General features: G+C 37.4%; 1 protein-coding gene across 2 annotated transcripts; it reads right to left on the bottom strand.

The window, feature by feature from the left end:
- Positions 1-2,147: 2,147 nt before the first annotated feature.
- On the bottom strand, positions 2,148-24,814 carry ZNF326 (zinc finger protein 326). 2 transcript variants are annotated; one of them, XM_021526453.4, is made up of 13 exons: positions 24,723-24,814; positions 24,147-24,221; positions 18,489-18,615; positions 16,042-16,447; positions 13,202-13,400; positions 11,438-11,472; positions 10,458-10,545; positions 8,075-8,189; positions 7,628-7,775; positions 7,201-7,300; positions 5,863-5,993; positions 4,890-4,985; positions 2,148-2,952 (listed from the first exon to the last, which is right to left on the bottom strand). In XM_021526453.4, the coding sequence occupies exons 1-13, from the start codon at positions 24,736-24,738 to the stop codon at positions 2,791-2,793; spliced, it is 1,698 nt and encodes a 565-aa protein (XP_021382128.1). In that variant the 5' UTR covers positions 24,739-24,814; the 3' UTR covers positions 2,148-2,790. The 2 variants fall into 2 exon arrangements, with proteins under 2 accessions (XP_021382128.1, XP_021382136.1); XM_021526461.4 differs by lacking the exon at positions 24,147-24,221.
- Between the last annotated feature and the right edge of the window lie 587 nt (positions 24,815-25,401).

Genomic DNA, 25,401 nt, shown 5'->3' with positions numbered 1-25,401 from the left:
TTGATTCCACTCAAAACCCTAAAAAGTTATGCAGCTCATGCACTGAAAGAGGATTAGAGAGATCTTGACTATGATGTATGACAGCCTTTAGTCCCAAGGGATATTTTTAAACACCATGAAATACTTTTCACCTGATGTCACTTTACCATCTCCAAAGTTTTTTTGAACTTCTCAATATTAGTTTCAGAACAGACCCTATCTGCCTAAACTCCAACTGCTTTCCCTTAATCAACTGACTCTCCAAGAAACACCAGGAGTAACCAGTTATCATCTGTGTGATTGCAAAACATCAGCTACATTTCAAGTCCAGTCCTTCACTGATCTTTCATCTAAAATGGTTTTTTAGGGACAGAGGATACAAAAATGCTCCCAAATTTTTTGCATTTTTATAAATTGTATCAATCACAATAGTCAACATTTCAGGATTCTTAGAAATGGGGAAAGGCACACCCTACACAAATCAAATACTTCTGAACAGTATGATTGCTGGTGAATGTAAAGGAAATATAAAGGTCTCTGAGCAGAGCTGTGTAAATCAGGAGGCATTTCTCTCCACAACTGCCTAAAGCCATGGTCTTAATTTCTGAGATTCTGAAACAAACAAATGCAATTTCCACTCTGTTTAGATGAATCTCTGTGTGTGTGTGTCTTACCAATGGTGTCGCCTGGCATGGGCAGCCATCAGTCCCTCCGAAGTTATTTCTGTACTTCACTGACCTAGGAAAATTAATGTGATGAAACATTAGCTACAAAAGGAACATAAGGACTCCACCTGAAGTTCCTCCTAAGCCTAAGGAATAGAGTAATTTTGTCCATTACAATCAGCAGTTGTGCCCCCACTCCCTCAAATCTGTCTTCTAAGTTTAAGGTATCACTTAACACACTTTACAGTTGAGAACTGTTAGCATAAGTAGCAAATTATGTATTTTAGGTATCAGTCAAATCATGAAAGCTTTGAATTCAAAGATCCTGAACTCATCATGGATGAAATCAGTGCAGCAATGGAAATAAAGTATTGAGATCCTAAGTGGAAGGGCTTATCTTAGCTGAGTAGAAGCAACTTAATTTTCTTCAATAAAGGAGCCATAGACAAAAAGAAAAAAAACTCACCACCAGCCAAAATTTGGGCAGCATCTCAATTCTTTTAACTATTCAAATTCTCATGCTAAAACTCTCACTGACACACTTCCTGTTACATTGTCTGGGAAGAGATTATAAAATGCATCTTTCCCTTGTAAGGCAAAAAAAGTTCAAGTAGAACAGAAATAGCTGAATGACCAGCTTGTAAGGCAGAAGGGGAGATTACACCTTAAAAACAATGCAAATTTGAATCTTGAATCTAGCCTTAACATGGAGAACAGGAGTATTTAGAGACGTAGAACAGCTGCAAGCTTAACACATCTTCCAACCAACCCATGCTAACTTCTGGTTCCAAGCTGATACTTACAGGTACAACAATCTAGTTTACATCATGCTGATTTTTAAAATATAAAAATTGTAAAGCCATAAACAAGAGGTCAAGACACCAAACTCAGTTTCCTCTCTCTTTGTCAGATTTTTCACTCTTCAAGCTACACAAAAGCACTACACAGCGCTCTTCAAAGTTGACTGCTATTAGGATTTCAGATGGCCTAATATCTGAATCAAGTATTCCTCTGTAATACTTGCACACCTTCCCCAGTTCAAAAATATATCTCTGAAAAAGCATATTGGTTTGCAGGTAAGATTTTAAGTATTTTTATATATAAGTATTATAAATATTTACCACCTCTACACAGCAATGACTACTTGTTATCACAATGGCTCTCCAAAAGAAATGTACAACATCACATTATGAGATCTTGAAAAAAAAATCTCCGTTTCCACAGTGGTTACTGTGTCAAGTTACCTTATTTAGGGGAAAAAAGGTGCAAGTTACTTCACTGCACTTAGAACCAGTCAAATCAGACATTTTCAGTTCTTATTAGTCAAAAGCTACATCAGCAGGAACCACAGAAAAAACACAGGTGTACTTGTAATTCCCAAAAGTACACTTCCCCCAGGCACACTATGAGGGCCCAAGTACTTACCTGTCCCGGCAGGTGGAGTCTGAATACATAAAAACTCAGCAATAAATGAGTCACTTAAGATGCAACTATAAACTTCAATTATAGTATCAATCAAGATTTAATTTGAAACCAGTTTAGTAGTCAGCACAGGGAAATTTTTGAAATACTTAAACTACAGACATTTAAAACAGTAATATTTCTTACCTATTTTATTGCTACAAACTGGTACATCTTATCACAAAAAGCTACAAGGCATATTATAAACACATACTCTATTATACAGAGTGCAATGCAGTCCCCCAAATAGCCACACTCAACAGCACAATTTTTGTAGTTACTCATCTTGTACTATGAGGTAAACATTTGTAAGCTTACACCATAAAGCTTTTCAAATATTTACCCCACAGACATGCCTTCCTTTTCAACTGATTAGATCAGAAGTTATTATATCCAACTTTCAGTACACACACCAAAAAAATAGGATGCTTAAAAAAATATACAACACAATGTTTTGATCAGCTTTAACAGTCAGTTTTCTATAAAAAGCTCAACTAAAATAGTCTTAATTTCATTTTAAACAAAATCGGAAACACAGAGTATAAACAAGTTCTCCATGAAATGGAATGCATGCATACAGTGGGGAACCTTCAGATACATTTGAGACTATTAAAAAGTCTGAACCACTTGAAAGCAGAAATGAAAAGCTGGTTTGTCCCCACTAATTTATTTTCATTTCTTGCACTTAGTTATCTTCAGTGTGGTCTAAAGTGAAGTCAGTTTGTTCTTCAGTTTCTTCCTCCTCTTCTTCTTCCTCTTCCTCACCCTCAGCTGGCTCATCAGCTTTGTCTTCTTCCTCTGCTTGCTGCTCCTGAGCCTGATCATTAATTTCAAAAGGATTTTCACCCTGAAGTAGAAGATTGAAAACAAACACCTTGATATTTATTTCAAATATAAAGTTATACTCCTCATTTCAGTGAATGAAAGGGGCAGCCACTAAGAAATGCTACATTATTTTATACAGCTTTTTAGTTGTGGGTTTTTTTGCAAGAAAATCAAAATAGGTTGGATTTAATACTAGCATACCACATCTTTATGCACATGGGAAACTGATATCCCAATAAACTTGTTCAATGAAAGCAGAAATTGCACTGAGAAAAAGCCAAGTATGCTAAACACAGATTTCACTTCAACATTCAGAAATCAATATTACATGCTTAAGTTTCAACATGTTTTAATTAAGAACTAGAGCTGCTTCCCTTTTCTCCCCAATTAAAACCAAATTGGAACAGAAGAGTTTTGTTCTGCTTTTCCTTATTTACAGTCTTCATGCACTCTGAATATTCCTATGAAAAAGGGCATACTCCTCAAAAATGAAAATTAAATCCAGAATTTATTACACTGACTAGCCTGAAATTCATTCCATTGTCAAGCTAGAAAAATTATCAGTTTTCTCAGTACTTTAAACACATTGGCATTATGGTTTCATATTTTCTCCGTTTCATACAATTGTTCAGCATGACATACCTCAGCCTTCCCCTGTTCATATGCTTTTTAGATTTAACCCAAAGAAAGCAGAATTGAGACCATGTTATAACAAAGATTTCCCACTCTCCTGGAAGTCTGCAGGTCCTGAATGCATGAGTGCTCTGCTCCATCACATGCTGTGTAAGAAAACTGAACTACTTCAGTCTCAGTTAATTATACACTTGAATAAGGATGAAAGGAATTTGCATAACCAGGAGCCAGATACATCTTATTAAGCAGGTCCTGGTGAAAGTGTATTAAGTTCAGTCCACCACAAAAAACAGCAGTGCTAGTCATTGTGAAAACGTCAGTGGTCTCCTTATGAAGACAATCTTGCAAGTTTTTCTCTCCTCTGTTTTTGAACTGAAGAATGGCAAATTTCCATTCTCCCTTTTACCAGTCTCCCGCTAGGGGGCTGTATTGGACTACGCATACCAGGCATAAGGAACTGGGAAGAGGTGCCGGGAACACCAGCAGCTATTCCAGGCTCTGCTACCCGGCAATTTGTAACCCTTCCTTAACAGATACACAACAGTCTGAAACTGATTCCCATACCCATCCATACATAATTTTTCAGGACAAGCCTAAGTTGACATTTTAAATCACAATTAATTTGGCCACTGGCTTGCCATATTTCCAAAAGACAGTATTGTTTTGTCTGAAAGAGTCATATTTTTATGGTACAGGCAGAATCATGAATCAATTAAAGGTAATCCAGAAATAGCTAACAACAGTATTAGAGAGTCACTTAGCAAAGTAAGTGGCCCAGCAGCAAAGATTTTACACTTTGCTAAAATTAATTCACCTGTTTATCAGGCCATATATCTACAACACAGGCTTCCATGCCTTTTAAATGCTCTGATCCCATCAACTACTGTTGTAAGCTTTTGTATTTGTCATGAACCCTAAAAATTGTACAGAATAAAAAGTAGCTGAGTAGTGTGCACACTATACTTCAGTACAAACCCACACACTAGAGCTTTTGCTTCTAAATGTAAAGATGGGAGTAATTTGGTTTGTGCTCTGCAGTTAACATTACAAATTAAAGGCACTGCCGATGTATGCCTGAAGCTTTTTTTACTAGAGAATCCAACTTAAAATTGCCTAAATACAAGTTTTAAATTACAACCAAAAGCTGGTGAATCTGAAGGTGGTAATTTTTGCTGCAAAACAATTTATCTGAGAATGCTTTTTGAATGGCAAAATACATTAAAAGTATATTCAATCTGTGAGCTGTATAAAAGAGAGGACTGAGGTTAAACTCTATCAACACGGAGAAAAGGGCAAACAATTATTTTCTTTCCATTTGCATCTCACCTTCACATACAGCTCGTATCGTGCCTTGACTATAGGATTATTCAAGATGCTGGTGGCAGTAAGAACACTCTCCCTTTTTATTTGTTCTCTGTAGGCCTAGGAAACAAATTTGACAGTGAATAATTATAATGTTCCTATAATAACTGTCACATGAATTTGAATTCATGGTCAGTTTCTGTAAATAAAATAATGAATATACTACAGTATGAACTGCTTGTTCTCAGTACATAAGTCCAAACCACATAAACGTACCTAACCAATTATGTTTAGTAGTGTTTATAGCTCGTTGCTTTAGCTTGATCAAAAGATGTGTCTTGCTTACATAATGGACTACAACCAGTTATCTGTTCTCATCTACAGACAACATCCAGGCTTCTCCATCACAGTCTAACATATTGTTGAAGGCGATTCTGCTCATTTTCAGGGTCCCTTCAAACTCAAAACATTCTACAACATCCCACAATCACAGAAACTCATACTTAAAAAACCTGTAACTTTACCAATCTTGCTTATTATCATACTCATTACACTTTCAACCCTTCTACCAGTCCTAAAGTTTCTCCCTGTTATAATTTATAATGATAAATACAACATGATTTCTAATTCTAGACTGCTCTCAGCTGTCTTCAAATTAAAAAGATAATCACCAAAAAAAGATTTTTTGCTTTTCAATCTGAATAACAAAATGTTTCCAATACTTAAACTCTGTAAAGCATATCCTCATCAAATGGAGAAGTGATTTCTAGTAACTCTGTCATGATTTTCTACTGGCAGCTATTAAGTACACCAATATTTCATTAGCTGGGGTGCTTAAGTGCTGGCTACTTCCTGAGGTGTTAAACTTACGAAGTGCAATAAGGACATCACAGCTTCTTAGAGAACAAGTCATATCAACAAGAACTTAGAAATTACTTGCACCAAGGACTGTAACACTTTCCATCTACTTATTTTTTAATAGTATGTCATATCTTACTTGTTTTCCTTTTGTGTGATCAGGAGATTTTAAGTGTTGCTGAACAGAACTGTGCAATGCAGGAACATAGACACTGCAAGCACTGCAGTGAACAGTCTCAACTTTCATCATATGGTCATCAGCCGTAACCCCTGCCAGAGAAGACGTAATAAATCATTAACACAAAACACATTACTTTAGGCAACTGGAAAAGTAGCTTGTTTGTTTTTTTCCCAAAAATTAAGAGCTCTCAGTTGTTAACATGTTTAACCACTGAGGAATAGTCACCTAAATTCAGGCATCAAAATTAGGCTCTCTGAGGGCAATATTGGAAGAGGAAGTTTTTCACTTCAATACTCCCTTCTTCACAGACTACAAAAGACCCATGCAAAGTAGAAAAATGCATCTATTTTCAACCAACAAAAACCAATATCCTTAAAAATACACACTTTGATACAGCAAACAAAGCTTGACTGAAGTAATTGCACTTACTTTACATCTTATAAAACCTAATTTACTTCCTTGCCCTGCCTCACTATCAGGAAGAAGGACATGAATCCGATTCCTCTTGCAATTTTAAATATTAGCTTGGTAACGGAACATTCTCATCACAAAGGAAAATAGGCCCTCCAGTACTTAAGGAAAGTACAAAAGAATTTGTGGGATTGTTAAGATGTTGCCTATATCCATTTTTAAGTAGCTTTTAGTATTTAAGTTCAAATTAGGTAATACTGAAATAGTTATAGCCTAAAATAAAGATAGTCAAAGATGTCTCGTCTGGTTGTAGCCCATGTTCTGAAATCCTTCAAGCAAAGAAGGGGAGGATATGGCACAGCAAGGCAGGGACAAATGAATTGCTCCAGAAAACTGTCTGTAGGGCAGCCAAGGGGAAGAAAATTCCAGGCTGAGATGCCTCCTGGGTAAGCAAAAAAATGCTCCAACTCTTCCTTTTTACACTGTCGCTCCAAACCACAGCAACTCTCATATTTACACTTTTCCAAATCCTTGCCATTGTATTTGACCACTATCACCTTATTGCTTTATTACACTCTCTTTCAGTCTACTTGCATCCACCTCTTAGCACTCCTTATGCCTTATACTGAATGAGATTGTGGCAAAGCCTGCAGAATTGTTTGTCAGGCACCTTGCACAATGTTCTCACCTTCTGACAAGGCTACGTGGATACCTAACTAACAAGGTTTGGCATCTCCTGTTGTGCTTCCATTCCACACTATATCAGAAACGAAGCAAGGAATCTTAACCAGGTCCAGAAAAGATGTGAAAAGTAACTGGTTTTATGCATTTTATGAAGTTCAAAGAAGAACAAAAGGAGAAAAGACCAGGAGAGCTCCAAATTACCTTCCATTATATCTTTTTCAGCAGCTTGGGAATTCTCTGTTTGGTTACTTGTCTGCTGCTTACGCATTGCTGTCTTCTTGAATTTATTCACCATACACTCCTACAACGGGAAAAAAATTTGTAAATACCTATGATGTACAATTGTCTACATTCCAGTACTATCTCAGATTTTAACAATTCAATATAGTTTATAATAAACTGTAAATAATTGCTATTACTTCTTAAGGTACTACTTTCAACTGTAAAAGTAACAGTACTATACAGATTTTTAACTTGCTTAATTTGTTTTGACTTTTAGTAGTATGTGCTGCACCAAAAGTCATCTACAAAATGATTAATGGCAAATAAAGTACATTTTGGAAATAAATGGTAAATTGTAACTATTCTCATGTAAAAGTATTATACAGATCAAAACCAGCCGTCTTACATGAAGAAATTCCATCACTACTTTGTCAAATTTTGTTTGCTTCTGGATATGATCCAATGTCTCCTGGTGAGCTGCACTCTCCAGATGTGATTCAATTTCTTTTTCTTCAAACGTTCGAAACTTGCAAAATGAGCAAGTAAATGCCATTCTATCAAGAGAAATACATTAAATATTGCTATTAAAACTCCTCAAAATGATGACACTTGACAAACCCAATCATAAAGGGAACAGGAAAAGCATTCTTTGAAAAAGTCTAGCATTTACTTGAAGTGAAAAATAAATTTTTTAAAAAAACTAGACTTTTTATATTACAAAGGGTAAGTGCTAGATTAATCAAATATAATTTTATTTTCCTAAAATCAGTCCAAAGGAAAAAACCATGTGTTCTCAGAGAGGCATTAAGGGCAAGAAAAACACTGCATATAACACAGAATTTACAGCACAAACCTGTATCCATCACCATATTTTTCACTGTTTTTTTCTCTTCTACGCCTTTGCTTCTCTCTTCTTGCCTCAATTCGCCGCTTTTCTTCTTCCTCACTTTTAGCTTCTCCTTTGCCATCTTAACATATAATTGAAGGATTAAAAACCAAATTCAAAACAAACAATAGCAGAAGTACCTGTCTCCTCCACAAACACTTCAAAATGCAGAAAATTCCTGCAACACATGGTTCCAAGCTTTCTTAAATATTCTGCAAGTTTTGCTTTGTTTTCCCCCTCTAGAGACAACCAATTTAAACACTTGCTTTCAACTTTGCAGCTAAGGTTTTACACTCTAATTTACAATCATAAAAAAATTTGAGTTGAAGAAACTCCTTCCCTGTTGTGCTTAGCTATTAAAAAGGCCTCTTCAAGTAAGTGACCAGAAAAAGGTAACTGGAAATGCATAGAGAAAAGCACAATTTTAAAATTCTCCCATGGTTTTAGAACACCCCTACAAAAACGGGTCCCTTGCTACAGTCCCCTAAAATAAGGAAACCAACTAAAGGCTATCTCTTCTACTGAGATGGCAGGTCCCAAAAGTGAAAGCAAAGGTTCTCATAAATGAGACAAGAGTGTTGCTTCAAAGTATGGCACCCAAACTGAAATTCAACAACTTCATTATTTTTACCCACTAGATTTCACTTGGTTTCACATAAAAATATTCCAAAGATTTTCAGCCAAAGAAATAAACCAGTTAATGGGGGTGGGGGAGAAAGAGACAAGGACAGAGGACAGATTCACCACACAACAAAGTACCCAAGCAGACCTTCAGAGAAGATCTTGATTAAGTTACCACCTGGTATACAAGCAAAAGTGTCAATGAGTAAATGAATATAATTTGATTCTACAACATTTAAGACTTCCAAGGACATTAACTTTTTGCATAAGTACACTTATGTTTGTCTTTTCTATGTCTGCTTTAGAAGTCTATGGACAAAGGGAAACAATTAGAATATTATTCAGTGAGTAGTTTCACACCAGAAAAAAAGAGGATCACTTTGTTTTCTTTTACAGTTCAACCTTAGAAGAGAAGTCAGCCTCCAAGAAATCTACCTCCATCCAAACAGCAACAGAAAGGAACATAAAATAGCATCATGCACAAAGACCAAGACTGCAAAACACCCTGTGGATCGAGAACATCTTCGTGACTAGCAGCTCCTGATTATCCCACAGTTTATCATTTTGTAGCAAAGAATTTCAAAATTTACTGTGATCCAGAGAGGAGAAAAACCCCTGTCCATGAGACTATTTTTTTAAAAAATCAAATTGAAAACAAAAAACCACCTACTTGCCCACAGAGGCAATTCCCATACTGATCTCAGGATTTAAATTTCATTTAGTGCATTACCACTAACCCTGGAAATATCCAAAGGATCACTTGTATTATCGCTGTAAAAACTATCTGGTATGATATTCTGTGGCATGAAATGGCCTCTACTTTGACCCTCAAGCTCATAAATTGAAGTGCCTCTCCTGTGATAAGCTGGGGAATGGAGACCTGAATCTATATATAAAACTCCCTCTGTCCTTCAGTGTACTTATGCTAACTTTTAAAACAAAAAGAAACTCACACAATTTAAAAATAAACTCAAAATATTTACTATTGCTTGAAGAAAAGAAACACTCATTTGGCTGCAAATTTCCAGCCCATCCTGCCATAAAATGAGACTATGCCATATGAAAATAGGGCACCATACAAGGAAAAGGGACTAAAAGTAATTTCAGCTTTACCACTGGATTTCTTTTTCTATGTGTCTGGAATCACGACAGTTAATACACACTTGAACTGTTTTTATGAAAACTAAAAATAAACCTGTTTCATTAAGACTGTACATGAAATAGACCCTGCATTCCTGACAGTAGCTCTCCAAGGTAACTGAATCCATTTATTAAAAGTGAATCCACTTCACTCACCTAAGGCTTAAGAGTGAGGTTGATCAGCTAGTGGGATAAATAATAGGATATGGGTGAGGAACCAGTGGGATGAACAACATTCATGTAATGGAATGGTAGCAGGTATAGAAGACCACAATTTTTTTCCCCGTAAAAATTAAAAAAACAAACAAACAAAAAAACAAAACAAAAAAAAGCCCACAACAACATATTGGAATGATCAGAGAGCAGAGACACAGTAACCATGAAAAAAAAACAATCAAGTAATGGATGGATGTTACAAATAACTGTATCTCCACAGCCTAAAATTTTGGCCTCTTTAAACAAAAACCAGGCAGCCCTGCTACCAAATAACTACTAGAGTTCATAAATACAGGCTTACAAAATGTATTCTCTCAAAGTCTCACAAATAGAATACCTACAATACCTTACCTGACAAAGCAAACTGACTTACCTCCAAAAGTCTGATATCCAAGATCATAAGCATCTCTTGTAAAGTCTTCATATATAACAACTGCACCACTTGTATCAACTTCAATGTCCTAATAAAGTCAAATCAATAAATTAAAAAAGCCATTCTACATCCAGAAAGGGTTATTTACATTATTTCTAATGACCTGTTACTTGCTATTTTTTAAATATGACTATGAAAGTGAATTATCTTGTGGAACTCCATGTACAAACACTTCTAGCTCTGCATTTCTCCATAATGCCTTACTGAATTATTTTCATAATCAAAATTGTTTTATATATAAACATTTTGACTTCCAATCCAGACTTTTACTTAGCTGAGAAGGTGTTAATAACCCTCACTCAAAAAGAAGGGAAATGCCATTCCAGTCTTGCAACATTAAATCAGGATACATACATACATACATATATATATATACACACATACACATTTGCTTAGCTTACTAATAACGCTCTCACACTGTTGCAACTGATCTGTCTGAAGGGACTAACTTTCCCACCCTATCAGAGAACACCTTTTAACACTGACCCTTTTTTATTTACCCTCTCTCCTTGATGTGTATTATGTCTTAGCCATTTCTCCTCACTTCTGTTTAGTGATCTCCTTTGTACCCACCCAAGTAGGTCATAGCTGCATGAGCTCAAGCTGTCTACCTGTGGCAACAGGAGAAGTGTTCATATGAGAGTTCTCTTGTGCATTACATGAACAGGTAGGGTCTACAAATATGCCTTAAAATTCACTTTCCAGGCTATCTACACAAGCTACACCTTTCACTCAAAATCAACTGCCATCAAAATAAGATTGTTTTAGATAAAGTGAAAATAAAAATAAGATTGTGTTCAGAAAAACTTATCTAGTTTAATGTTTAATTTGGTAACTCTAGCTTAAGAATTATGTGTCTTCAGGTATACTATGTGAACTTCTCAAGAAACAAAACATTTTCCAGTTCTGGGAATCTTTACCTCTACAGTAGAATCCTGGTAAGATGTCTTCATGTCTATTAACATAAAATGAGAAACAATGTAAAAATGCTGTCACTGACAATTCATTTTAAGACAATAAGATATTTAGGAAAAAAATCAGCTTGTTATGCAGGGAAGATTGTCCACATTTACAATTTATCATAGTTTAGTAATACTGTTAAATGTAAAATCAGTTACCTTAGAAATACAAACTAAACACTTTCAGAAGCAATCACCTATATCTAAATCCAAAACAAGCATTTCAAGGTTGAAAGCACAATACAATTTTGAGATATTTTCATTCATACAATAGATACCAAATGCATCGAAGTTTCTCTTAGTTGTTACCCAATTTTTAGTTTTCAACTACATGGTACTGCTAAGGTCTTTCAGTTCAATTTTCAGAAACTGTGTTAAACTACTCAACATTTTCTTCCCCCTAATCTCAGAGCCACAGGACAGGTGCATTCTTGCAGGCACTATTTATTCCACTTCCTAAAGTAACACCAATATTACGTATCAGTCTTTGGATTCTGGAAATCAGTGAAGGGGATGCAATAATAAATTAGAAGCGTTCTGCCTGAACTTAGCTTAGAAAGGAGAATGTACAAGAGTACTGAAAGAACTGGGATGTGCATTTTAGAGACCCTTTTCATAACAATAAATCTGACAAGATCACCATTAAAGTTCCTTATACAAAAGGCACAGGAACATGTTCTATACAGCCCGTTCCTGGAATCTGTACAGTACTCTTGACATTACAGTTAAGGAAACAGTTATGTAATACATAATAACGTAACCAGAATAAAAAATCAAAACCAGAATTTATGCCTCAAAGTCTCTGCTGTGTCTGTGCATTTGTCTTGCCGGCTATGAGATACAGGAACTTTAAACTATTTTCACAGGTGATTTAAAACCAAACTACATAAAACACTGCAGATCAAAATTACTAGGAAATCACAAGCATAAAAATAAAATCTGATTTCTGTTCACAATACATAATACTCAAGTTTACATTCCTTCAAAGCAATTACTTAATTCAAACCTCACTAGTGACTTTTTTCTCCAACTTTGACTGCAATATAAAAATTTAATATTAGAGTTGTAGAATACCTTTATGGAAGTTAAAGAAACCAAGCATCACTAATACAAATTGCAGTTTGGATTTAGTTCAATCTATCTCATTTACAGTTCTTCTTGTCATTAGAGCATTTAATTTACAAGTGGGAGTAATTTCTTTCTGCCTCTCATAAATTATTATGTAACAGTTTTTGCCATTTTTGCAGTTTCCTTCCTTTTCCCTCTACTCTTCACCCACGCCTTATATCTTTATTTTAACTGCATCACAGTTGATGCATTACTTTTTATATCCAAGGAATTTGGACAGCAGGGCCCAGGCTCATGCAAGAGCACATTTTAGTATTTGTCAGGCATTGTCCCTTCAGACAACCTGAGCTCTGACATTATTTTTAGTGGCGTAAATTTGTCTCCAGGAACTATCATCATGAAGTCTCAAGGAGATATTTTTCAATAGCATATGTCTGAACACACCAAAATATTCAGTCTCATTTAGCAAATTATCTTTGCAGTAGAAAAGTTAGACATGCAAATTCCTAAAATCCACCGTGAATTTTTGAAAGGTAGAAAATACAGAATTACAAAACAGCATAGGCAGCCCTCTTTCTGAATAGTAAAACGAAGTAATTACTAATGAATAAAAAAATCAGTAATTTTAATTTAAAAGCTTAGACACTTGCTACTTACTAGGTGATTTTTTCTGGCTCAGCTTCAAAATAGGCTTTGTCATTTTGGGTTTCTTGATAAATGTCCCACCAGGTTTGTTATATGGCTGTGGTATCATTTTTCTTTTTATTCCTCTTGCAGCAACTGCTGCAGGACTGGGTTTGTTATGATAGTCAACGACAATTCCAGGTCTGTGCATTCCGCCAAAGTCTCCCATATGCTGAAAATCAGTGAAATCAAGAGGAAGGCATTAGTATATGAAAGCAATGTCAATAAAACAACTACTTGGTCCAGTATGACTGTGACCTTAACTAAAATCTGTGTTCTAGAGCAAAATCCAGGAGGAAACTTAAGCTCCTGGTCTGTTCATTAGTGCAATGTCTTTGTGTTTGTCCAGTAGAACTAATACTTATGCATAAACTGTGTTTCTGCTTATTCAGAACCATTGTCCAGGCAATGAACATATCTGTCATATCTCAGCCTAACATCTTGGCTCCTCTCTTCAGATTCTCTAGATAATTAATTCCATCTGCCTCTGGGAAAACAAAAAAGAGCTTAACAACTCAGTTTCCAACACTAAGGAAAAAAAAGTAGCTTTCAAAAAAAATTTCCTTACTTTGCATCTTACACAAAATTATATAATAGTGATCTGAAAACTGAGTAAAGAAGGTTGCCCAGTGTTTAACACTGATTGATTGAAGGAAGCCCAATAAAATCAGAATTTTTAAGTTGGGCCTGGAGAGTGATATAAAAACAATGCAGCAATAGGAATGAAAATTTCATTTAAAGACTAAACCTTTCCACTATTTCTAAAACTATGTAGTTATGTAAGTCATGTAGATCAAAATGTAAGTTATTTGGGGATACTTGTATATGAAAGTTATCTCTCTGAAGACTATAAACAAGTAATCTGAAGAGGGGAATTTAGGTAGCTGGAATATTTTCAGAAGTGCTAATATACTTCTTAATATTAACTCAATTGGTTGATTAATAAAGGGTAGAAGAGAGCCCACAGACTGGATGAGTGACTTGGATAAGCAGAAATATATCTCTTTCCATGAGAAGAGAATTAATATTACACTGTCAAAATATCATAAAAATAACTTCAAAACCCTTAAGAAAAGTATGACTTCTTAAAAGCAGATTTTAAATTACAGACAGAATGCACCAAAACAGGCACTTTCCAGAATCAGAAGTCCATGCACAAGATCTCCATGTTAATTTATTTAGCTGAGCTAGCAATAGACTACCTAGCACGTACATTTTTATCAGACAAATTTGACATGAAGTACGCACTTGATAATTTCAAATTCGGCTTTTTTTAAGTAGTCAATCTACCTATTAAAGGTGCAATGCATTTTACATATGGTAAGTAGTCTAGCCTTTACATTCTCCTTCATTACATGAAAGATTAAAAGGATAAATTCCAAAAGCAAATTAAAAAAAACTCAATTGTAACTCTGCACAAAGCTTTTCAGATCTAAATGAGTTCAGAACAGCATAAAGGCTTAAAAATGTAACATTTTCAGCTTCACAAGCAGAGAAATGAAGATTAGAATCTTTTTCTCATACCATGCTACATGCTAGCTAACAGCCATGTGCAAATCTGAGCTAAAAGTTGAATATGGCAACCACAATACTCAAGAATGCTGCGAAGTAGACTTTCTGGAACAAAACCACCACACATGTTAAGCATATAAAAGATCCATTTAAAAATAATTTGCCTCTACACTTCAAGCTGTATAGTTTAAGCTTAAAGAATCACTGCCCAAAGAAATACAGCACGCTCAGAAATTTTAAAAGAAAAGCTACACCTAGAGGTACAGGCAGAAAGGTGTTCACTGAGTATTTTGTGCTTAAAAAAAATAATCAAAATTGGGATTATAAAACCAAGACAAAGGGACACCATCAACCTAAAGTTAGTATTTCTGTCAGGTTTGGGGTTTTGTTATTTTTTCTCTTCTGCTGCGTTTCTTTTCCCCCTAGCTCATTTAACATCAAGCATTACTTCCTCAAACTGATCCACTATTTTGCATACAGTTAATAATGTTGTTTCTAGGACATAGACTTTTTACATCCCATACTGGAACGGAATCCACTGAGAGGCACTTAGAACTTAAGTCTTCAAAGCAAATGCAAGTGAGAGGACTAGGCACACTGTGTGGAAATTAATTTCAGTTCTGTGGAAGGACCCGATTTCAAGTTGATGATGCCCCTTTAACCATGCTTTAATTCTGAGAAAGAATCACTGTAGCTGCTAACCACTCACCTTTGCCATTTGCTCCCCATCACCCTTCTAGTAAACAAGTCAGAATAAGAATTTAAGTTTAAAAGAAGACTTGATGTTTGATAAAACATGTACTCAACATATTAAAGAACCAGCTCAACTTTTCCCTTCATGAACCAAAAACTGATCGAGCGTTCACAACCTGGGTTTTATTTTTTGCTTATACATTGCACCTTTAACCTACTCAAAACTTCAGAAGACTTTGAATTCAACTTTCATAATATTCAAAAATTTCCCCACCAGCAGCAGAGATGCTAGTGTTTACAAGGAAAAATGAAAGTCCTTTTAATCCCTTTTAGACCAAACCTACTACTTTTATCTTCACCTTTCAAACAAAAGGAGAGATTTAACAAACCTTATCAACTAGTCTATTACTCATTACTTTCAGCAGAAAGAGGGACTGGATTCTACTTGAAGACAGCTTCAAAGGGATAAACAATATTGCCAACCATGATTGTTTGCTTGGACAAAACCCCCACACTGTACTGAACAGTGCGCTCATTTTAAAGCAGTGGTCTTGAAAGGGTTTAAAAGAGTGTCTAGTGAAAAGAATCTGAAAAGATTCTGTACTTACTCCTCGGCCTCGGCCTCTGCCTGTTGATGGTCCTCCAAAAGCATCATAGTTTCTGCTTCCAAATCCACTTTCAGGATAAGCAGGCGTTCCTCTCCCCCGAGAGCCTACAGGTGCAGGCTTCATATGGGGTGAAGAAAAACTGCTGTAGGAAGAGTAACTCTCTCTTCCTCTGTCCTCCATAAACCCAGGCCTCAATTTTGAACGGGAGTAAGGTGCTTCCCAGCTAGACCCGCCCTGGTTTCTACCTCCGAAAGAGTCAAGGCTATTCCGGTAGGAGTTGTCAAATCGACCACCATAACTACCTCCGAAGCGGCTTTGTTCGGGTTCATTATAACCATAGCCAGATCTGTACAGATCTCGCCCACCCAGAGAAGACCCGGAGTCGTAAGACTCATAAGGTCCAAACCTGGAAAAGTTGCACAGTGAGGAGAAAAAAAAGTAAGCTTACTAATGTTATACATTTCAAAAGACAAGTTATCAGTTGACATTTATCAACTAAAATCAATTTAATACTATACTGATCTGTACATTTGTGTTATTGTTTAATCTTGATTAGGGCTGGGCAATTCACACTATGACCAGACAGAAAGCTATCTGAGCCATTTTTGTTACAAACAATTCTAAAGTTCAGTATACCTGAACTTTGTTTACTTAAATTTTCAGCAACATTTATTTACTAAAACATTATTGGAGCCCAGCCCTAGTCTCACAAAAATAATCACCTGCAGACATTCAAAACCTAGTCAAACTCCCCTTTCTTCAAAATCATACCCTCACAGTCTAACAGTTAAACAGCAGTTAAAAGGCAGCTTAGTTCTGAACTGAGAAAAAAAAAAAAATTTGGCTTTTTTAGTGGTACAGTTGTGAGTTCCAAGTACCCTACAGTTCTCATTTTAAAGGAAAAATACATATGCTCTTCTGCTCACACTTGTTCTTTCTGAAATTTTTTTTCCTTGTAAAATTCAGTCTCACAATCAAAAAAGTTCATAGTCTTTAGTGTATCCAGCTTTCACTTGCAGACCATTAGGTCTAGCAACTCAAGATTCTGCAAGTCTCCCCAACGCATGCACAATGGACAAAAAAAAGAGTCCTTGGAATTTCAGAGTAAAGCAACAAGAGCTACAATCTTCAGCTATTTATCAAGACTTTGCTTTGCCTAGGACATGGGCAGTGTCAGGCTAGAAATCAGTATCTGTAACTGCCTGGAAGGGAAACACATTAGTGTCCCTGCAGGGTTATAACAGGGTGATTAAGCAGCTGGGAAAGATAATCCCTTAACTGATACAATACAACCTACAAGAGACTCAACTTACTAACTGCACTACAGTAAACTGAATGCCTTCATTTTAAAATCTGTTCATGTCAGAAGACTCAAAGATACACAGAAAATGACACTAGAAAAAGTCCATGCATAACATTAGGTTACACAGCAAGTGACATTTTGGTGTTCAGTCAACCTCCATCATATGCAGATTACTATATGGTAGGTACGGCTCATTCCTGAATCTCTGCTCAGACTTGTAAATCAATATTAACGTTCATTATTAAACAAGTTATACTTAACTAAAATGCTTAATAGAACCGAGCAGCAAGACACAACACTTCTCCAGCCTCCCTCTTTAGTATTGTCCTTCCCCAGTGGCACCACAGTGACTACAGACAGGAACCACACGGTAATATGGCAACAGCCAGACAAAATTCAAGGATGCACACAAGAAAACCATCAGATTATCTAAGTTTTCTTCACATTTTATCTCCTCCAAGATAGAATCACTACTCTGAAATGTATGCTTCTTTGAATGCAATTTTAAGACCTAAATCAAATCAGCTGCTCCCTATTGTTTTCATCTGAAAGAGCAAATAGTACCCTAGCATTAAATACACAACTTTCAGACCACTGCATCAGAATTTTTAGTTTTAGACTATTCCAACTTACAAAGCAGCCCAGAACATGCACACAGTTTCAAGTGTAAACAGTACCTTCCAATGAAATAATCTGGACATGACTTTCAGATTCAATACCAATATCACTTGACCACTGCACATTTAAACCAAAGAACACATACCCTAAATGTTCCTTGAAAACGGAATGTTGATAGATTCAGTCTAAGACACTAAACCAATTAGGTCTAGTCTGCTATGTCAGAAATGGTGTGTCAAGCCAATCAACTAGAAATTACTGGACAATACTGAAAAAACAAAACTTTTGCTATTTTCATTCAGACGCACTGTTCCGCTGTCAAACTTTTCCACAAAAATGCTGATTATTACAAGAATCTAGCACTTACAGTTTAGTATTTGCCAGTATTTATCAAACATGGAGACTCAGAATAAAAGTGCTCATACAAAATCATAACAACATGCCTCAGGAACACTTAAGTTAGAAGAATGATTTAAACTTAAATTGGATTTGATAGATTCTTGGGACAACTGAAGGATTATTTTACCTGTTACCACCACCACCACCTCCTCCGCCTCCACCTCCATGACTCTCCATCCCATAGGATTGGTTAAGGTAAGAGTCCATGGATCGTGGGCCACCATAGCCTCCATGCCCATAATCCCGGTCCATGTCTAAAAAAAGAGCAGAAAAACGTTTATAAAGAAAGCAAGTGAGATTTCCCATTAAGTAATCTAGTTTAAATTCTTAACTTCCATCAGCTGGAATCATCATAAATTAAGAAAATTAAATGAAGATACCTGATGTAGAATATGTCTGAAGTTGTAGAGAATTAATACCACTTCCAACCCTTTAAGAATACAAAGAGCTCTCTCTATCCAATGCCCCAAGAAACCTTCACTCACATTGAGAGACCCTAGGTCAAAGGGTTACAAGCTATCATGCTGCAGTGCAGGCTCTGTATATAGGCTACAGTCAAACAAAAGAATTTTCTGCCCTCCAGCACAAACAAAAATCCATCCAAATCAGCACTGAGCTGCAGCTCACTAACTGCTCTAAGGTGCCGGTATTTCATGGTCGAACTGATGTCACTTAATAACATCTCAGCATCCTGTAATGAATTCTGGCAAAAGAACCGACTTCCTCCTCAGCACCGGAAGGTCTACGTAAAAATTCTGGGCAAAATCACTCAAGTTCAAAGCTCTAAAACAAAGATGGAGATCTGCATAAAGAGTATGATCCACTGTCTTCCTGCAATGTACACAATCTGCACTTCACTGGCATTCTGGAGACCAAAACTGCTTCCCAGTACCAACCAACAACAAGGTTTGGGTAATACCAAGAAAACCTGGCAAGTCAAGATTCACAGAAAAAGTAACACAGAGAAGGAATACACAATGAACACAGGAAGGATAAAAATAAAACCAAGTAGCTGTTTACTCTGACAAGAGAGAGTATTTTATACATTTCAGTATCTCCACATGTAAACCACTGACTTTTCCAGGACAATTAGCTCTCTTGAAGTCATAACAAGTTGTCCTATTTAAAGAAATACAGTAACTCTCTGTGCTTATCATTTAATGAAAATAACTGTAGTGCTGAAAATACATATATAAATTATATCCCATTTGTACCTAGTTCTTGTCAGCACCAAGTCATTGTAATTTACTTCTATCTGTCAACAATGAGAATTCTGCAAATGATATCAATTATATGACTGTAACACTTTTACATAGATATTCCTAGCATGCCTGAACAGAGACTCCAACATATAAAGACCTACTGCTGATTTTTTATTCTAATGCTCATAGGTACTTTACAAAAAATCAGAGGTCATACTTCTGAGAAAAGAAAAAAACTTCTAACATAGAAGTCACCTTTTCCTATTCTGAACATACAATAAAGATTCAAAAACCATAGCACAAAAATATTTTCAAAATACTGATTATGTAGTACCACCCATCACCAACTTAAATTACTAAGAGTTACTGCAAAAAGAAATGGATGAGGTTTCTAATAAAAACATCTAATGTTTCTCTCTGGTGTTTCTGAATGATCTGCCACTTAATCCAGCATAAGACTGTATACATAAAGAGGCAGACCAGCAAAGAGAAGACAAGTCAAGAAAATAACCTCAGTTTCACAGAAATTAAGACTGACCATAGGATCATTAACCTCAGATCCACATTGTTAAGTTTTTTTAATACAGGACAACTAATCAAAAGACACTAACATTCTGAAAACTGACATACCTGACCTGAAAGCAACTAATAATTCACCTTAATTTCAACTGTTCCCTATTCTCTACAGGCTCTAAGATGTCACAGAATCAGTGAGGTTAAGAATTGAGAACTGAATCAACCATCCAACAAGGCAGAACACAACATACTGTCAAGATCCCTGCCACTGCAATGCAATTCTACTACAGCACATGAACTAAGGACCAGTGTTATGCATATGCGAGCAGTTCAGCATTGGAAAAACACAAAAACATGCATGTGCAAAGAACTCATTTTGAAAAACATTTTTAGTCTATAATTTTTAGCATGAAAGCAAACACTAAAATACGATTTAGAATCACAGGGTAACTCTTGACATCCATACTTGCTCAACACTCCTTAGTTCATGTTACATAACATCAGCAGTCTTGCTATAGAGCTATGCCAGTCCCTGAAATCCTCAAACCCCTGCCTTCAGGACATCACCACCATCTCCTCCCTAACACTGAACAATTTATTCATCCCTTTCCAGACTCACTGCCCTGCATTTACCTACATTATAATATACTCACATTTGAAAACAGTTAACACAGCATACAAAAAGTACAAAGACATGAAGAGGGATGATGACTTGAATGATTTACTGCAAGAAACTGGAGGGAGCAAATGAGATTTACAAGTAACAAGCTAAAGAAGAATCCAAGTCACTTCTCACAGAACAGACATACAAGTCCCAGAACTGAGTTACAAGTAGTAAGTTACTAATGATTAACAACAATTTAAGACAGAAACTGGATAAATTAAATGACAAGAAATGCAAGACATGTGTAACAGACTATGACTGAGAAAGTCCTCAAGCTGCAAACCAGTGAAGGCATATAAATACACCAAAAGAGTACTTGTACATCTTGTTCCATGTCTCCAAACACAGAGTAACATGCAGGATATTGGTGAGGTAGGATAGACACTTTTGTCTCATCTACTGAAGGTGATCTTATAAACTCCTTCCAACTATTTCATTAACTGTTCCACACTGCTGATCAGTTAATCTATCATTCCAACCACTGCCCTCCTGGTTCAACCATCAGCTGCAAACTTTACCAAACATTCCTACATTTTATACTTTATGCATGACCAGAGCATGACCAAAAAACTGCATTCAACTTAACAAGTATAGTATTTCTTCAGGTATTAAACTTTATTCTGAAAGCATGTTCTTCAGACAAGCTTTATCCTAAAAAGGGGGAAACATACAAGACAGCAGTAAATATTCATTTAGATACATGAAAATAGAAAGGACTTTAGTGTAGTAAATGATTAATAATCATTGTCACCACCAGTAGAGATATAGAGAAATTCCCTGTCTGTGCAGACTAAATTTGAAATTGTTTCACATGCTGAGAGAACATGTATTTAAGCACTACAAAAAAACCAGCAGGAATTGTATTCCAGTGTCTCAAACCAAAAATTCAAAATAGTAGTTCATTTAAGTTTGAATAGTAACTGCTTATCAAAGAAACATTGTATCTGTGTATCTATGAAAATCACAGAACTAAAAAGAAATTTAAAACAGTGGTCCATATTTGCTCTGAAAGTTTAAAAAGGAAGAGAGTGATCCTCTGAGATGAAGGCACTATCAAAGCATCTGAAACAAAGATTTTATAAACAGAATAAATCAGGTTTTGGCATATGCAGCTTTTTGCATAAATACCCTGTGGATGAATGAGCCATTGAACTTAAGTATGGAAATACAAGAACTTGCAAAGAGCTGTCCGGTTTTTAATTTCTAGATTGTATTGAACTTGTATTGAAAAGAGGGAAGAAGAGCTACTTAAAAGGTGAAATTAATATATTGCCTCTAAAATAAAAATAATGGGATACTAAAACATAAGTTTAATTTAAAAATTAAAATGTTAATGTATATGTATTTCTTCAGATTAATTAAAAATAAAAAAAAAGTCATATTTGGTAGAGAGATTGTTTAAAATAGCTGCAAAATAAATCTTAATAGCCAGTAAAGAAAAATCAAATTTTCCAAAGGAAAAGAACAAAGCAAACAAACAGTACGTAAGAATATCAGAATCTCTTGGTACAAAGAACTCCATTTAAAAGAAAAAGCATTAGAGCAGAGAACATTGAAATCATATTCACAGCATAAAGACAAGAAATTATTTTAAACAGTGTGCTTGATGTGAAGCAGATGAAAAGGCTTCAGAAAATGGGAAATGAGAAAGATCTTGCAAAATAAATTATAAATTAAAAAAGCTAAATTTTGATTACCAGAAGCTTAAGGGTCCATTATGCAATAGGAAGCACTATTTTTTCCAGGCACATTATATTTTTATAAAACCATGCCTAGGTTGTTCAGATCACAACCTTGTCATTAGGCCACTTCCCCTTCCAGATTAAAAGGACATTAGCTGCAGTAAGTAAAATATTAACATTAATATTTTTGCTAACCATACTAACAATTTATTCCAAAGAGCATATCAACTCTAGGCTCAAACTGAGCCATCAGGAAGGGACAATGGTGCAATCACAGGAGTCAGACATACAACTGAAAGTGCCTCCCACTGGCTGAAAGTCTCCAACAGGAAGAACCTTGCCAAGAGCTCAAATGAAAACTAGGCAAAGATGAGAATTCCCAGCATCCACCCTCTGTTGCCTGTCTTCTGAACCTACCAAAACAGCCTTCAGTCTCCTGTTCAGAATCTGGGTAAAACAATTTTTATGCATGCCTTGCTCATGTACATACAATGTATAAACAGTCACGGTAAAAGTTTCAAGCTGTATACATCGTAATTAAAATTTTGTAATAATTATAAATAACAGTTCAATTAACACTATGAAAACTATTATTACAGAAACAAATGAAAGGAACACTCTAATTGTACAATACACATTTGATTAGTTACTTCCCCTACAATGAGCCTGGATTCAGTTTAATATTTGTGTCATCAGATCTCAGAAAAGCAAATTCTGGTTAACAGTTATAGTGAATATTCCAATAAGATACTTAGACTGGCAGTTAAAAAAAAAACTCTCATTCTAAAAATCAAGTGGACATTTAATTAGGACTCAGTACAGAAGATGAAAACACAAGGCAATATATTTATTTATTTACTATTTATTAATTTTACTATGCAGAAAGATAAACACAAAACAATGTAACTGGGGGGAGGAAAAAACTAAGACTCAAGAAATGTGTCACAAAATTATATTGCAATCAAAGATGCATCTGTAATACAACGTGCTATTTCCATATAACAGCCAGCAAGAGTGCCAAGACACCCAACAGCAAGCAGTTATTTGACAGGATCTGTAAACACAGCTTGGATACAGTATCAGTAAAGCTTTTATATTAAGATCGTTTTAACACTTGCTTGCATGCTGGCAACAGATGTCAAAACATTTCTGGAGTCTTTTCTAAACTCATAACCTTGATCATGCTACCAAAGTATGTGCATTCCTTTTTGTTTTATCCACACAGTACTTTTGACAGTGCAAAAAAAAAAAAAGGTAGCTTTTGGACTTGGCTTTATATTTTTTCCTATACTCCTTTCCAAACTGTTAAAGTAAACTTCAGAGGGCAAAAAGTAAGTAAAACCCAAGCAGTTACAGGTTCTGTTTTTTATAAAAAATGAAAATATCCTTTCTTTTTAACAGAAATAGTACTCTGTAAGAATATACTGGTTTATGTAAAAAAAAGCATCATCTTAAGAAAAGTCTGTATTTCTACCCCATCCCCCCATCCCCACTCTTTTTCCTCACAGTTTTTCATTTGGAAAAACTGTGCAGGTCACGTTGACATGCCCAAGATGAAAATCAAGTCTCACTCCCAGACAGTTACCACTCCTCCAGAAAACAACATGAGCACTCAAACCATGTTACGCACTTTTAAAAACCCGTTTCCTTTTTCGTTTTTGTTAACACTGACTGTTCAGCCCCAACTCTTTTTACAGGTTAGACGTATTTATAGCTCATACCTGAGACTGACCCACTGGGCATGTTCACACCACAATGCATGGGGGTATCTGGGAATCTCCAATCTCTGTCTTCAGCTGGAGAGGATGGGTCAGTGAGAATGACTTAGTGCTTAGCAAGAGCTGGAGGGGAGAGACAGGGAGCCGCAACAAGAGGCGGCTCTCTCTCCTGTCGGATCTCCAGGCTCCTGACACGACCCCCTCAAAGAGCTCGCCCCGAGCTCCCCCCGGCTCTGCCCGCGCCCCCCGCCCGCCGCCGCCCCCCCCTCGCCCCCCGCTCCCCCGCGCCCCAGGGCGCCTCGCCCCGCGGAGCGCCGCCCCCGCCCGCGCTCCCGCCCGCCCGCCCGCGCCAGCCCCGGGGAGGGCCCTCCTCCCGCGCAGCCCTCCCGCCGCCGGCCGCCGCCGCAGCTCCCCCGGCCCGGCAGTGGCGGCAGGCTTGGAGGACGAGGACGTGGGTGAGGGGGGCTCCGTCCTGCGCGTAACAAAGCGGCCGCTGCCATTCTGAGTCACAGCCGGGCCCCACGGCGGCAGCGGTGGCGGCGGCCGGGCCCTGCCCTTGCAGCGGGGGAGCGCCCTCACCTTCCCCGTAGTCCATGGCGGCGGCGGCGGGCGCTGCTGGCGGGAAGGCGGCGGCGGCCCCGGCGGCTCCCAATGGCGCCCTCCACCACAACGAGGCGAGGCGGGACCCGCGCGCTGCACGCACGGCCACGGCGCGCGGCGATTGGCTCGGCCGCCGCGTCACGTGACTGTGTCGGCCTGCGGGGAGCGCGAGCCCGGGCCCGCCGCGCACAGCGCCGCGCGCGGGGCTCGGACCCGGCTGGGTCACGAGGGAGGCTGCGCGGCGGCCATTTTGGGCCCTGGCAGCCGCCATTTTGTGTTCTGGCGTCGGGCCCTGCCAGCTAGAAGTCGCTGCAGGACGAGGAGTGGCGAGACGTCCAGGCCATCACTCTCCCACACGCGCCCAGCGGGCCCGCTGGAGTGGCTCGGAATGCGCTCCGCTGAAGTCAGGCACTGAAGTCAGCGCCTGGCGGGACTGAGCCTTCAGTGGCATCCCTGCAACTGCACAGCCCTGGGCATGAGGTGCCCTGTCCATGGACCCTGCCAGTTCCCAGTGTGAGCTGCTGCTGCGTCACACAAACCAAGCGGCTTTGCGAAATAAACCATTTGTTTAAGAAATGCCCTCTGTGCTGCCTTCCTTTGAGGAGCCTAACACCACCAGTTCACCCATGGAAGAAATTCTTTACTGCATACGTTATGA

The sequence above is a fragment of the Lonchura striata genome, chromosome 8 (genome assembly GCF_050655825.1).
Source record: "Lonchura striata isolate lonStrDom1 chromosome 8, ASM5065582v1, whole genome shotgun sequence".
In the NCBI taxonomy this organism is placed as follows: Eukaryota; Metazoa; Chordata; class Aves; order Passeriformes; family Estrildidae; genus Lonchura; species Lonchura striata.
Note: the sequence above shows the minus strand (reverse complement) of the source record. Positions and strands in the feature narration are given on the sequence as shown.

Bases quoted from the DNA above. Each gene is read 5' to 3' on its own strand.
- ZNF326 (XM_021526453.4), bottom strand. The intron at 16,448-18,488 runs GTAAAATAATCC...CAACTTTTCCAG, and splicing joins GGTGGTGGTGGTGGTAACAG to GTTTGGACCTTATGAGTCTT. The intron at 2,953-4,889 runs GTGAGATGCAAA...CTTCTACTTCAG, and splicing joins GATACGAGCTGTATGTGAAG to GGTGAAAATCCTTTTGAAAT.